This window comes from Leopardus geoffroyi, chromosome C1, assembly GCF_018350155.1.
Source record: "Leopardus geoffroyi isolate Oge1 chromosome C1, O.geoffroyi_Oge1_pat1.0, whole genome shotgun sequence".
Classification (NCBI taxonomy): Eukaryota; Metazoa; Chordata; class Mammalia; order Carnivora; family Felidae; genus Leopardus; species Leopardus geoffroyi.
In genome coordinates, this window is record NC_059328.1 from 210,620,414 (window position 1) to 210,635,894 (window position 15,481).

At 41.8% G+C, this 15,481-nt stretch overlaps 2 protein-coding genes and 1 long non-coding RNA gene across 21 annotated transcripts in view; 2 read left to right on the plus strand and 1 right to left on the minus strand.

Annotated features, from left to right (window-relative positions):
- The window catches only part of COL4A3 (collagen type IV alpha 3 chain), a 134,345-nt gene extending 124,733 nt beyond the window's left edge, over window positions 1-9,612 (plus strand). For both annotated transcript variants that reach the window (XM_045481520.1, XM_045481521.1), the window contains exons 45-52: window positions 1,133-1,204; window positions 1,293-1,418; window positions 2,201-2,299; window positions 3,696-3,908; window positions 4,546-4,723; window positions 4,853-4,967; window positions 5,973-6,145; window positions 6,745-9,612. In XM_045481520.1, coding sequence (XP_045337476.1) covers window positions 1,133-1,204; window positions 1,293-1,418; window positions 2,201-2,299; window positions 3,696-3,908; window positions 4,546-4,723; window positions 4,853-4,967; window positions 5,973-6,145; window positions 6,745-6,829 — 1,061 coding nt within the window. In that variant the 3' untranslated portion in view covers window positions 6,830-9,612. The remainder of the gene's footprint in view (window positions 1-1,132; window positions 1,205-1,292; window positions 1,419-2,200; window positions 2,300-3,695; window positions 3,909-4,545; window positions 4,724-4,852; window positions 4,968-5,972; window positions 6,146-6,744) is intronic.
- On the minus strand, window positions 7,763-13,686 carry LOC123599564. The gene is made up of 2 exons (XR_006713197.1): window positions 13,479-13,686; window positions 7,763-8,152 (listed from the first exon to the last, which is right to left on the minus strand). It is a non-coding gene; the product is annotated as an uncharacterized LOC123599564 (long non-coding RNA).
- MFF (mitochondrial fission factor) overlaps window positions 13,685-15,481 on the plus strand; it is a 35,777-nt gene continuing 33,980 nt past the window's right edge. For 8 of the 18 annotated variants that reach the window (XM_045481537.1, XM_045481541.1, XM_045481524.1 and 5 more), the window contains exon 1: window positions 13,713-13,876. The gene's annotated coding sequence lies outside the window, so the exon portion shown is untranslated. Of the gene's footprint in view, window positions 13,877-14,062; window positions 14,308-15,481 lie in introns of those variants that run through there. The other 10 variants (XM_045481522.1, XM_045481532.1, XM_045481543.1 and 7 more) reach the window with 6 other exon arrangements.

A 15,481-nucleotide genomic window follows, 5' to 3' on the forward strand; every position in this document is an offset into this window, starting at 1 on the left:
ACTCCCCACCTCCCAGAACAGGAATATCTAAGATTGGAAAAATTATACAAGGGCCCCACTAAAGAAAGAAACATCCTGGTGAAATATTTAGAGCTATTTAGAGGGGAGAGTCAAAAAATCTCTTCTTTTGAAATGTGTTCCATGAAACATATTCCATTTTTCTCTTAGATTTTGGAACATGAAAATTTTTAATCCTCAAAAGGAAAAACAGTTAGGCTTCTTCTTCTGATGTGTATAAATAAATATGGACATCTTCCTGAAGTTCTGATACCAAGTGGATAATTTAGAGTGTAGTTTCCAGTTAACTTTTGATAATATATTTGATTGTATTGCTTCCATAAATACCATATTTAGTATTAAAGTCTTTCTAAGAAATCAGATGTAATGCCTACATTATTTCAAGATTTTTAAAAAGTGTATTTCTCCAGGGGCACCGAGCATCCGACTTCGGCTCGGGTCATGATCTCACAGTTCATGGGTTCGAGCCCCGCATCAGGCTCTGTGCTGACAGCTTGGAGCCTGGAGCCTGTGTCTCCCCCTCTCCCTGCTCCTCCCCTGCTCGCACTCTGTCTGTCTCTCAAAAATAAATAAAGATAAAAAAAAAAAGAGTATTTCTCCAAATCAGTGATTCTTGGTAAACTTTTATTCATGTCAAAGACTGTTTGGGAGAGAAATCACACCATTTTGATAGTTTACATGAAAGCAAATATTCCATATGTGTTCATGAGAATCCCTAATATAACTAATGGGCTCTTAATAAAGCTAGAGAAATAAGCTAAGAAAGTAGATAACTATGACAATTGATGTAAGCACTAAAATAGGTTTAATGTCATTTCATACTTTACCTTAAGTTCGTTTCTGAATGGAAACAGTGAACTTTATGAACTCTTCCTCTTCAATACTAAAATACAAAATCTTAATGCCTACTTCTAGAATATATTTTTAAATAAACATTAAGCATGATTGATTGGGTCCAAATAAAATGCCAGAAGTTGTAGCCATTGTCACAGAGCCCCATCACCTCCAGTCCTAACTCCCAGTGTCTGTCCTTACAGTTGATCATAAACCTCAAGAGCTGGGAAACCCACTGTTCTACATGGAATCACATTGCCTTTTTTTTTTTTTTAATAAGGGGAGAAGGGTAATCCAGGATTTCTGGGACCAGTCGGACCTCCAGGGCAAATTGGGCCAAAAGGACCACCCGGTAAATATTATTCTCCTTAGTATTGCTCTTCATGAAGAAAGGGTAGCTCATCAGTGAACCCATCGTTTTCCTCTGCTCATGTCAATAGGTATACTTGGAGACCCTGGCACAGTTAAGATCATCTCCCTCCCGGGAAGCCCAGGGCCACCTGGACCTGTTGGAGAACCAGGGATGCAAGGAGAGCCTGGGCCACCGGGGCCACCAGGAATCCTAGGTGTGGAACTGACTGTATTGACGTGGATTACGAGCAAGTGGTTGAACCAAAATACCTACAAAGTGCTTTGGAAGCAAGCACTATAGAGTCTATTGAAAATAGTGACTCTATTGAAACCTGTTGTGCAGTGTATAAGCTTGAGCAAATACACTTTAGGCACTTACTTTTTTTTTTTTTTTTCATTAAGATCAAGTATTAATTCTATCTTCTGTGACAACCATTGGTCTTAGAGCTCTTATTTGAAAGCGATTACCTGAATAAACCTGAGTTCTATGTGTGTGTAGTTTTCTCACACTTTGGAGAGCACTTGGAAGAGTAGTAAATGCAAATATATGCTTAATCTGATGAAATCTTATCAAAGTACTGGTGTATGGAAATTGAACTAACCCCTCTGTATAGGGTAAGCATACTGTAATAGACTTCTGAATGGAATTGTTGTGTTCTAAGTTTGCCTGAATTACTTCTGTGATATAAAAGAGACATGACTTATTATGTTGTTCAATACAAGGGCATAGCAAATTCTGGAAGAGGGTGAAGCAAAATGGCAGCACAATTTTAAACCATTGTTGTCTCGTATGTTTCTAGTCCATTCTTGAGGGTTCTTTTTCCCCCTGAGAAGTAGGATGTAACAAGTTGTATGACCAACTGTCCGAGTTTGTCCGTGGCTCAGTTTGTAAGACTTTCATTGCCGAAACTGGAGAAGTCCCACATATCTGGGATGACTGGCCACCCCTGTTATTTCCTGTATGAACCATTCAACACAGTGTTGGTTTTTTGCCTAGGACCCTGTGGGCCAAGAGGTAAACCAGGCAAGGATGGAAGGCCGGGAACTCCTGGGCCAATTGGAGAAAAAGGCAACAAAGGCTGTAAAGGAGAGCAAGGTAAACGAATGGCTGGCTTCTTCTATTCCCTTCTCTTCACTGACTGCTGTTTCAATATCCAGAGAAGTCGCCTTTAAATATGTGACTGTAAGAGTCATCTACGTCTTTCAGTTTTGTCGTTTGCATTAAAAGCCAGGGACAAAACGTTCATTTGGAAGAAGATGAAAAACCAAGAATTATTGGAATACACCATCCTTCCTATCTCTCAACTGGGCAAGTGTCCACCAAATTTTTAGTCAGAGGACAAATAGACCTCATAAAGCACTAATTCTATTTTTGGAAAGGCCAATACTGTTTTTAATTATTTATAGGAGTACTATTTAATAGTATCTAGAGAAGTAACATATAAGTACATAGTTATAAAAAATACTATCTTGATATGAATAGAAGAGCACCTTAGTATCTTTATCTAGGAAAGCCATCTTTCTTTTTAATTTTTTTAATGTTTATTTATTTTTGAGAGAGAGTATGTGTGTGAGCAGGGGAGGGGCAGAGAGAGAGGGAGACACAGAATCTGAAGCAGGCTCCAGGCTCCAAGCTGTCAGCACAGAGCCCGACGCAGGGCTCGAACTCACAAACCATGAGATGATGACCTGAGCCAAAGTCAGAAGCCTACCTGACTGAGCCACCCAGGCGCCCCGAGATCGTGACCTGGCTGAAGTCGGACGCTCAACCGACTGCGCCACCCAGGCGCCCCTAAAAAGAACTTTCAATATTGTCCATGAATGTTTAGTGACTTTATCAAAAGTATATGTAGTTTTTATTATCTCCTTGAATAGACTCCAAAATACAGATATTTGATTTAACTTATTTACCCACATTGTAGAATACATTCATCGGTACCGAAAAAAAAAAAAAATGTACCTAAGACCTATCAGATGCAGGCCACCATGCCGGACACTGCAGAATGCAAAGATAAAAAAGACCTGATCTTGGGACGCCTGGGTAGCTCAGTTGGTTGAGCGTCCAACTTTGGCTCAGGTCATGATCTCACGGTTCATGGGTTTGAGCCCTACGTCGGGCTCTGTGCTGACAGCTCGGAGCCTGGAGGCTGCTTGTGATTCTGTGTCTCCTTCTCTCTCTGCCCCTGCTCCACTTGTTCTCTCTCTCTCTGTCTGTCTCTCTTAAAAATCAATGAACATTAAAAAAATTGGGGGAGGGGAAAAAAAGACCTGATCTCAAAAACTCATCATGCAATATACACAAATATTTATAAGGCATCGTGTGATAAACTAGTGGACATTTAATACTGTTTGGCCATTTTGTAAGCCCCTCTTTTTTAGGACTCCTTTACAGAGGGGCTTAACAGATATACATAAACATTTAAATCAGTACTTCCGGAAAATGAGTTTGAGGTTTTGTTTGTATTGCAACATGTATACCATGTTTGTTAAAGGACCCCCTGGTTTGGATGGACTGCCAGGCTTGAAGGGCAAACCTGGAGACATTGGACCACCCACAACTGCAACAGCCATGAGAGGCTTCATCTTCACCAGGCACAGTCAGACCACAGCCATCCCTTCCTGCCCAGAAGGCACACAGCCGCTCTATAGTGGGTTCTCTCTTCTTTTTGTACAAGGAAATGAACAAGCCCACGGACAAGACCTGGGTAATGTCCCAGTCCTTGTTTTCAGTCATTTTCTTCCATATACAGATGGTCAATTTTCATAGCATGGGGTACTTCTCTCTGAAGCTAAGTGTAAACAACCCTGAGTGCCTGACAGCACTCCTTGAAGACCGTGAATAAGACAACACAGGCCTAACGTCTAATTTTCATTCTGGAAACGTGAAGCCCTGGAAGGAGCCTTGCTTGTGAAATGTTGATCTAGCTCGTCCTGTTGAATGCAAACAATTTTCACTGAAATCACGTTTGCTTCTGAGTCTTACAAGTAGCATCTTTTCTCAAGCTTTGTCTAGTTATTAGCTATTATACGCATAGGAAGAACCGGGAATATTTTGAAGTAAAAGACATTTTTCCAACAGACCTCTACCAGTCCTCAAGTGCTAGGCTCATTAGAAAGGGTCCCAGGAAGTTTTAACGGTGGGAGAAGGAAGATGTGTTTGCTTATTGGATCCTTGATTTCTGTCACTGTTAAAACTTTGCAAATAACACATTCTGCAAGTAACTCTTTTGTGTTGCCTTTCTCATTTTTGCCATAGGTTGTTTTAATCAGCCTCTAGCTAGCAAGGATACTCAAAATGATTTTAATTTACTGACAGTGATACTCGGTCTAATGTTTCATTAGGAACCCTTGGCAGCTGCCTGCAGCGATTTACCACAATGCCATTCTTGTTCTGTAACATCAATGACGTATGCAATTTTGCATCTCGAAATGATTATTCATACTGGCTGTCAACACCCGCTCTGATGCCAATGGACATGGCTCCAATTACTGGCAGGGCCCTGGAGCCTTATATTAGCAGGTAAAAATCTAATCCCTTAGCTTTGTGATGGGACCAGGTCAGTCACTTCATTTGTAACGGAACGTAGGGCAGCAAGTACATGGCAGTGCGCAAGAGCGGGGATGCCACGTTCTTCATTTCGTGTTACAGATGCACCGTCTGTGAAGGTCCTGCGATGGCCATAGCTATCCACAGCCAAACCACTGACATTCCCTCCTGTCCTCACGGCTGGATTTCTCTCTGGAAAGGATTCTCTTTTATCATGGTAAGGAGGAAAGAACAGCAAAGTCATAGTAAAGATTGCCCCTAGAATCTTACGTTGGACTGGGTGAAAGGCGGCCGCTGGGGAATGAAGCCGCCTGATGTCAATGCACACAGCGCGCCATGGACATTTGCTTGAAGATCTAGAAAGATACTTTTTTTTAAAGCAAGTTGGGGTTTTTTTGTAAGTAAAGGAGCATTAAAAAAAAATGACTTCATCCACAAATTCTAAATAAGACATTTAGGTGAAGAGTAATACCATATTAGTAATGGAATGCCTGTATTTTTACCTGGCAGCTGTTTTATATAGATAGATCTTCTGTAATCCTTATGGAAACCCTAAAGGTAGTTTCTATTATCTGCAGTGGTATGCTAGTAAGTGGTAAAGCTAGGATTTGAACCTGAGTCTGTCTGCTCCAAAATCTTATTGCCTTACACTGTGCCCCTTTGACATTCCTATGAAGACGGGAACTAAGAGAAAAAGACTTTTAAAGAGATTCCCAGATCTAAGTGCTAAATGAAGAAATCTATGGACTGACCATCAGTGACTGTGCTAGCTGCACATATGTGGTGGGTGGTTTTTCATATTTTGTGTAGCATCATTTAGGATCCATTATCCCCCCTTCTTTACTGAAAACATAGTGATGAGTTCAGAGGGTGATCAGTACTATAAGGGAAATAAGGAAAGATAAGGAGAGAGATTGTGAAAGGGACAATGTCAAGGAAAGCCTTCTTCAGATTATATTTAAGCAGATCCCTGAACTCCGAGAACAAGCTAGCTGAGGAAAAGGTGCATTCCAGGCAGAATAAATAGCTTTTGCTTTCTTTTTGATGACTATCCCTCAACTTGGAAGGTAGCTAGAGTATTAGCAAATCTGGGTAACGAAGCATAAGAAGTTTAGTTCATGCTATTTTCTTTTCTTATTGTCTGTTACCCCCCCAAAAGTAGAGCATTGAAAACTTGAACGCCACGCACAGAATTCTTATTCAGAGATTTTTACCTTGACAGTTCACAAGTGCAGGTTCTGAGGGCGCAGGTCAGGCTCTGGCATCCCCCGGGTCCTGTCTGGAAGAATTCCGAGCCAGTCCATTTATAGAATGTCATGGAAGAGGAACGTGCAACTACTATTCAAATTCCTACAGTTTCTGGTTGGCTTCATTAAACCCCAAAAGAATGTTCAGGTAACTATTCAAAGTCAAGTTTAACCTGATGACTCAATCACAGACTTATTCAGAGGTTGCCCTGTTAGATTTTCGTTACCTGGGTGTTGATGATGAACATCGGAAAGATCTCATGCCAACAAAATCCAGTTTAGCTTGGCACTCGCAGTGACAAGTGTCCTACAGTGAACAAATAGCCATGGCTTTGTACTACTGCACCAATAAAGACCCCAAAAATGTGATTTCTGTCACCACCAAACATATTTAACATTTGTATATAAACTTCTAGCAAGTGACAAACAAAACCACTAACCGATCTGCTACTCTTAATTTACTGCACTGGCAGACTTGTGAGTAATATAGACTATTTAAATGGTAAGCGTGGTTTTTATTACAAAACAGAGGATTTGTGAGTTTGCATCACAGCCTATGTTTCCTTACTGCTGCTGAAACACAACTAAATTATAAAATGTCAACAACATTATAAAATGTTGCAACAATAGACCTCCTGTAATAGAATTTGATGAGCTCCAATAGTTATTAACAAACCTCAAAGCCAGCAAATATTCCCTTTTTATCTATATTGATGAGATTTTTTTTGTTTTTTGCTTTTATTTCAGAAAACCTATTCCATCAACTATGAAAGCTGGGGAGTTAGAAAAGATAATAAGTCGCTGTCGGGTGTGCATGAAGAGAAGACAATGAAGAAAACAGTACTGTTCTTTTTTGTCCTAAATAACCAAGTAATGGTGCAGAATATGCATTTATTTGGGAAGTTTTCTCTAACCAAACAATATGGTTCTGTGATGACTTACTACAAAGTTTCTATTTGTTTCCCCACACAACAAAGCATTTCTTCTACGTCAGTTCTGCCATCCGGGTATCTAAATATGCGATCTTGCAGAGTTTCCCGCGGCAAGGCAGACTTGGCCAAAAATACCACTGAGCTCATCTTCCATTCGTATCCGGTGCGCTAGCTCCATGGCGAGTGTATGAAGTTTGATGCCACAAGTTCACTGGATTTGCCCCCTTCTAGCCCAGTCTTTGAGACTCAGGGAGGCTAAATCGCTTTGAGATTGTGCCACCAACCCCTCCCTAAAACTTTAGCCCCTGGGACAGGAAGGAGATGGGGGCAGGTGGAGTAATAGAGCCTCATGAATTGTACTGTACTTTCAGACCCGTTCAGTAACCGAAGGCCTGAGGAAACCAGAACCGAACTAAGGTTCATGGATATTCTAGGGCTCTTTCAAAGGTACCCAAGACTAAGGCCAAAAGGGGGTTTCATATTTTTTTAAAGCTTTGTTTTCCCATGGAATTCATTTCACTGCAGCAGTACGACCTGCTTGTGTTCCCATGGTTACCCTTACTGAATTAATTTTAATAGGCTGATGTTATACACATACTCTGCGATGTATCTCACTTCCGTTTTGCCAGCTCACCCGCACAAATAACAAGGACACTACTTCAATGTGCACTTTAACCCCATCCCTATAGATGGTCAGAAGACTTAAGACGTTTGTTGGCTAATCGGGCTCCAGGGATTATTCCCTTGCTGTGATCCATTCATATTCCATTTAACCTGGGGATTTCCAGATTAATTCCCTGGCTATTTCTCTAATTCTTTTTTTTTTTGTAAAAAAAAAAAAAAATGTGTTTTATATTACATATTCTTACCAACCGTGTGGAAAGAGTTGTGTAAAAATCTTAATGTACAAATTGTATAGTTTGGCAGATATAGGTCTTAAAATTTGCTTTTCACTGTGTTGATACATTCCCCAGGTTACTTAATTCAACTGAACAAGCATTTCATTCAGCACCAAGCCATGTCCCAGGCATGGTGCTAAATTGTAGCTAGTAAGGGGGAGAAAAAGAGACTTGCTTTCGACCTGATAATCCAGAAGAGGTGATGAACTTACTGCTGCCGTTAAGACTCCCACATATCCGAGCTGGGGTTTTTTTTCCCCCTTTTCTTCCTTTGTCACTGTCCTTCACTGTTGTTATATGCCATCAGCATAATTCAGTAGATCTCTGTAAAGGTTTACAAATAAGATCTTTGCCCAGGGAAAGCCCAGGATATCTAGCTTCTCTTAGGCATTGCAGAAGCCAGGTAGGAACAATGTTAAGAAAACAAAGGTCTGCAAAACTCTAGAAACCACTTGTACTTGATGGTGACACTCTCTGATGGATCTGAGGCCAGGTATCCTGAGGCAAAGTTCTGAAGACGCTTCTTGATCCCCCCAGGTGGCCTCGGTGGTGCTGATATTCAAATTCAGGTCATTGCTTCTGTCTCAGTTGCGAAGTGAAGGTGTGACCGCACAGGACAGCACACACTGTGACTGTGGTTCCCATCCTTCGCTGCTCACATGACTGCCATCAAGACATTTGTACATTTGAACGTTATGAAGTGCATTTTACTTAGTTTACGTAGACTCACCTCCTATTAAGACTTTTTTGCTCTACAGATACCCTACGGTCCCAATCGTACAATAATGGCATAGAGGGCTAACTGACGCCCACAACCCTCTGTAAGCCAGTAGTTCTCAAAGTGTGGTCCCTGGACCAGCTGCATCAGCAGCATCTGGGAGCTTGCTACGAATGCCCATTTTAGGGCATCGCAGACCTACAGAATCAGAAACTCTAGGGGGTAAGGCCCAGAAATGTGAATTTTCACAAGCACTCCAGGCGATTGCCAAAGCACTCCACGTTAGAACAGGTGATGGAGGCAAACAGCCAAGAGAAGATTCTGCGGGCAGTTACCTGGCACCGCTGGCTGCTATAGCTCCATCTGTCCCTCTCTTTGAAGTCCCAGGTCACAATTAGCCTGAAGGTCGGCTAATTTTACTAATCCAGAAAGCCCTAGATTGGTGCTACAGCCAAAGGACTGGCCTCCGCTTAGCCAAGCCTCCTCTCCTCCGGCTGCTTATCAGTGTTTCACTTCTGACAAAGACAGGCTGTACGAAAGCCTTACATTCCAGTGAAGCCATTAACAGCTGCTCTGCCATATGTCACACGTCTGAGGCTGACCATTGAAACACAGCTCCCCTGCCTCGCTTTCCAGACGCCTAGGAGTAGCTTATAGTGTTATGCAGACTTACCTTTGTAGATAAAATGTAAATACCTTGTTTCTTTTAAAATTGGGGCTTCAACTTTGGAATTTCACAGTGTGCTAAAATAATGGATTTCTCAGAGGTCTCTCTTTTTGCAAGGTAAACATTATTAACTTATTTATGAAAGTATTACAATAATGCTAAATTTGAATTTCAGTGCTAATTTAACTTACAAAGATTTTTCTATGCAGCAAATGTAACTTACTGCAACTAAACTTAATTTAATGTTTACTCTATAACCAAATGAAATATATTTAAAATATATTGAATATTTTATATTATTATATCCTGACATTACAATGTTGTAATGTACTAATATTTCTGTAATTATAGTTAAAAATTATTTTATTGTATTGTCTAAAAATAAAATTGAAAAAATGATATCTGGTCTTATTTTTTTCAAAATGGAGATAATTTTCTAAGTTGTAAAAATAATATATATTCACTGTTAAAACAACACATGATGCAAACTTATGAAGAATATAAAAATTGCCATGATCTAACCCGTCACGCTCACCCAAGATAAATAAGGTATATGCCCTTCCAGAGTTTTTCCCTGTAAATATGTTTTTACACAAACTTGGGATAAAAACATGCTATTTTGTTACCAGATTTTTTTTAACTTAATACTTTATGGACATATTTTCACATCAATAGACAAGAAGTAATCGTTATTTACACCATAGTCCATTGCATGGATTTACTACATAAGTCGTTGAATCCCCAATTGGTGGACACTTGATTTAGTTTTATTATGAATATATTGTACATATTTCTTTTTTTTCTTTAATTTTTAGAGAGGGAGTGAATGAGAGCACACAAGCAGGAGAGAGGGGCAGAAGGAGGGAGAGGGGGAAAAGGAGAGAGGGAGAGAGACAGAGAGAGAGAATCTCAAGCAGGTTCCATGCTCAGTGTGGAGTCCAACGTGGGGCTCGATCCCATGACCTTTGGGATCATGACCTGAGCTGAAATCAAGAGTTGGACACTCAACTGACTGAGCCACCCAGTCACCCCCTATTGTAAGTATTTCATTTCAATTTTACTGTTACTTCCTCAGGATCAACCTCTAGAAGGAAAATTATAGCATCAAAGGACTCCCACAATCTTGGTCTTTGATGTACATACAAAATGTTCTCCAGGAAGGTTGTGAGAATTTCAAGCTCTAACAGTGTAAACACCCATCTCCTTACGCTTTCACCAATTCTGGGTATTGCTATTACTTTACAATTTTGCCTATCCCATTTTAATTTATATTCTTCTCACTACCAGTGATTTGTCACATTTAATGAATATTTGCTTTGTTATTAGTATTTTTTATTAGTGCTTGTTTTTGTTTTCCTGTGAAGGGCCTGATCATATCTTTGCTCGTTTTTCTATTAGGGTGTTTAAAAAATTTTTACAAATCAGTTAAGAAAATGTATAGATTACCGAAATTATGGGTCATACGTTTTGATGTTTCCCATTGATAATACAAATACTCCTCATTCAAGGAAACATACTCGTAAAATTTTAAATGTAAAGAAACAGTAAAGAGGAATGCTTTTCATATGCAAAATAATGAAATTTTGTAAGTAAGGAACTTTCAGGCTGTGTAAAATGGCAATCAGAAGAATCAAAGGAAGGTGAATGAACAGGAATCCTGAGTAATAGTTCTAAGACAAAGAAAATTCTTGCTCAAATACATATTTTAGAAGTATTCTCTTAACTGGACCCAAAATCTAAATTGAAAACATTTTGAGCCAAAAAAAAAAGTGTTTATTTAAATGAACTTATTTTTACTGCTGGCAAGTAGAGGAATGAATGAAGTGGCCGTTCTCTCTCTACTTACAAGCCTGTTTGGAAGGAAAATAGTGATCAGTCTCTAATGGATTCTTAGCAACCTACTGACAGGGCACTCGCAGAGTATTAACACTGCCTAGGTCACCTCACCCTATTCCCAGCTCTGCCTACTGGAAAGTGAGAAACAACCAAACACGGAGTAAAAAGTAAATGATGTTGTATAACCAGACTAAATCTTAAACATTCACATAAATATGACCTTCTCTCTCGGGGTGTTTGCAGACTCTAAGGTAAAAATGCTGACATTGCTCAAAGACTTTGTAGAACTGTTGCTTTGGAATTATCATGAATTACAGTTTGTCAGCCAAACCAGGAAATGGGTCTTATCACTTTATACCCAAGACCTACACGATGCTCAAGATATTTGGCTCCACAGAAGACATCCAGATGAGTGAGACACAGACCTTGGTCTCAAACACAAGAACTTCATCTGTGGTCTCAACACAGAACAAAAAATAAGGCGAATACATAGATTAATGATAATACTGGACAGAATGTGATAAGTGTTACAAAAAACAACAAATAGTGATTCAAAAATTGGAGGCCTCAGGAAATAATTATAAAATAAGGAATATTTTAGGTGGTCCTTTAAGGCTAGTCAAGATTCCAAGAAGCAAAAGGTCGTCAAAGGCACGATAGCATTCCAGGTGTCAGGAAGAGCATGGATAAGGGTAGGTAGTTAGGAAAGCATGGACCTATCTCAGAGAATAATTCGTGGTCAAGAATACATAGACTATAAGAATATACATGGAATACATAACATATGGAATATATGTATTCTCTGTATATGGAAACATCACATACGCATACATACACAAACAGTGGTAAATAAAGTGGAGTAGTAAGAGTTAGGCACATATTAGGTAGACTTTCAGATACCAGGTTGAACTTGTACTTCATTGGCTGGTATAAGAGCCAGTGAAGATTCTGACAAAAGAAAATGATCATATAAATGGTAACCTAGAAGGTCTAGTGTCTTATATACTGCCCTTGCCAGGCTATTCCATAATTTCAAGTGTTTTTAAAAATTACTGGATTGGGCGCCTGGGTGGCGCAGTCGGTTGGGCGTCCGACTTCAGCCAGGTCACGATCTCGCGGTCCGTGAGTTGGAGCCCCACGTCGGGCTCTGGGCTGATGGCTCAGAGCCTGGAGCCTGTTTCTGATTCTGTGTCTCCCTCTCTCTCTGCCCCTCCCCCGTTCATGCTCTGTTTCTCTCTGTCCCAAAAATAAATACACGTTGAAAAAAAAAAAAATTTTTAAAAATAAAAATAAAAATTACTGGATTGCTGTTATGGACTCCTGAATTGTAGAGAACTATAAGTCATCAATTTCTTTTAAACCTAGGGCTTCAAATTTGGGATGTCACAGTTTGTAAAATGAGGTTCTTTGCCAGCCTCTAGTAAGAATTAGAGGGGGAAAAATGATTGTAGAGATGGGGAGGCCAGTTAAAAGGTCATCAGCCCAGATGATGGGTAATGGTCTAGCAGGGGGAAAAGAATGGACAGAGAAAGTGGACAGTTGGTATTAAGATGAGGGAATCTGAAGCGGGGGGGGGGGGGGGGGGGGGCGCTTGGGAGACAGTGAAAGATGACTTCAGAGCTTCAGAGTTTTAAAACTTGGTGACTGGAGTGCTCGCTTCGGCAGCACGTATACTAAAACTTGGTGACTGGAAAAATAATCTTGCCATGAACTAAAAAAAAAAAAATTTCAGGAGAAGGTATCTGAACTGGGAAGAGGGAGAAAATTTGAGTTTGAAACTCTGTTGGGATCAAAACTCCAAAAGGACACTTATGAAGAATTGGCTAAACTAGTGCGACAGGATGGGACTAAACAGATGTGTTATTTACATTTGTATCTATTCTTACGGAAGGATGATTTGCCAGTATTGTGAAGGGGTCCCAAGTACATTAATTCTCAAAGTGCTTTCCAAATTATTTTGAAGAATGGTAACATCTCTGGAATATCTTTAGATTCTACAGTAGTCCCTCCTCATGTGTATGTCCTTGTTGGGCTGTTTGTTAAAATCCAGGCATATAAAATATTCCGTGATTTGGCTTCAGTCCGTACCAATGTCGGTGTGTATGGTACCGAATTTCCCGAAGTTAGTAGTTAGGGGTTTAGATCCAGAGAGGGCTCTCCGAAAGCTAAACAAGGCTGCTAACTACTTTGAGTCCTAACTTCTCTTTTAACAGCATTCTCATCTTGAAGGACTGGAGGAGCCACTCGGGGCAGGGGCCACTGTTAAGAAAGACATCTAATAATTAGAGGGCTCGACTAGAAATCAAAATTGGAGCGTGGATCACCACCAGAATTGGCGAAATATACAGATTATTAGGCCTCACACCACAGAGATTTGGGTGCAGACAGTTCTGAAAAGTAGTCATATTAAGTGGCTACCGAAGATTTACCTTGTAAACACGTGGGTCTTGAAGATCACCAACTCCAATAAAGTTTAAGCGTGAAGCCAATTTGCACCGCCCTTGCTTTGTTGCCTGCGGTTGGCGCTCTTTGCCCTCAACAAAGATGTCCCCGCATCGCCGTCGCACTGCCCCCGTTCCTGTGCGTGAGCCTCACGTCCGCCCTTCCCCGTGTCACATGACCACGAAGCTGCCTCAGCTACGGTTCCTGGCAAGGGCCAGCCCCGGCCGTTCTCGCGTCTCTGCCGGCCCGCTGTGGGCCGCTCCGGCCGGTGCTTTGACCGGGCGCCTCCGTGCGCTCGGCCAACGGCCTTTGGGAGCGCCCACCCGAACGCCCCGGGAGCCAGCGGGCGGCGGCCCTCGCCCGAGACCCTCCAGCGGGCCCAGGGGTGAGTGTTGATGCCTTCCCGACCCGGGGCCCGCGGCCCGAGCCAGCTTCTCGGCCTGGCGCCGCGGCCGTGACCATCGGGCCGGCGGAGGGACCCTCGGTGACCCCGTTCATGGTGTCATGGTGTCGCCCCGAGTCCCGACCCCCGAGCTCTGGCCTTTCCGCTTCCTCCTCGGGGCCTTGCCGCCTCCTCGGTCCCCGAGGAGCTCAAGGGAGAACAGCACACGCTCCTGCAAGCTTTTTCGGGCTAACCTCTCCCCGCCTTTCTAGCTCGGGGTCTCATTTTGACCACAAATGTGGACTTTCCTGGCTAGAAAATAGTTTGGGGGAGGGCGTTGAGAAACCTTGGGGGCGTCCCGAGAGCTTGAACGCGGAGCTTTGCTGGTGGTCTTCCCTCATCCTTCCCGGCCAAGGCCCCCGAGGCATCTTTCGGTATGACCTTGAACCAGCCGCCTACGGACTTTACAGTTTTGGGTTCTGGTTTGTACTTTGTGGAAAATGACGTGTTCGCAAAGGAAGGCCTGGTTGGAAGCTGGTCGGCCGCGGGAGGCCCCTTGGTCGGGTCCGTCTTGTAAGCAGCCTTCTCCCAGGTGTGGATGGTGGGAGTTGCTTCTCGGATTCCCTTCCAGGAGCTGGGCAGCCGGAGGAAAACTCGAGCGCCTGTTCCTCGGAGCCTCTGACCTTGGTCTGCAGGGCGAGGCCCCTTGGATGGTGCAGGAACACCCCGGGCCGCGTCCTGCGTCGTTAGAGCGAGGGGCGCTGTTTTGGGGGATGAGGAACCTTTCAAAGTGGTGGCATCTTTTGATTGCAGCAGATAAGAAAAGCCCCAGGCCCTTGTTCCCAAATGTAGAACCAGTTGTATTCAAGCCTCGCATCCACTGAGAGACTTGATCGGAAGGACCTTAAATGTTTTCTCTCCTTAGATTAAAATTAAAAAAAAAACAAAACAGACAAACAAAATTGTTTCTGTGTCGATTTGACACAGAATGAGATCCCAAAGGAAAAAACCCTCAGGTAAATGGATTTGGAAAGAATTAGAACGATTTGGTTGTACTCAGTAGTCTTTCCCCATATAATTAAATTATGTGTAGGAGCTGCTATCTTTTGGGTTTCAAACGCATGCGAATTGCTTTTCGCTGTTCTTTCCAAAAGGAAATTGTGTGTTCTGTCCCTTCCTGTCTGATAGGGCTGCCCCATTGTAGGATTGCACAGTTTAGCTCTTGCTTTCCTCCCTTCTGGTGTTGAAACTTGTTTTCTGTGGATGCACAGCCTTACTTTAAAATTTGATAATTTATGTTTTTCTAAGTTTTCAGTGACATTTCTTTAAACACTGCAGTTAATCCTGGATCGCTACACCCTGATTTGCTAATACACCCGTTTGTTTAGTTGCTTGAAAAGAGAACTGAAACAGGGTGACCTATATAAAAACCTTAAACTAGGTTCACACAGTAAGTGATAAAGAACCAGACACTTTTTTTTTTAAATAATTGGAGCATTTTATAAAGCTTTGCAACCACAATCAATTTGACCCAAGCTGTTTCTGTGACTTCCTGGGCTGTTTCTCTGGGTTCCAGTGTTCTGATACAGAGATTAAAGTCAAGCTTGA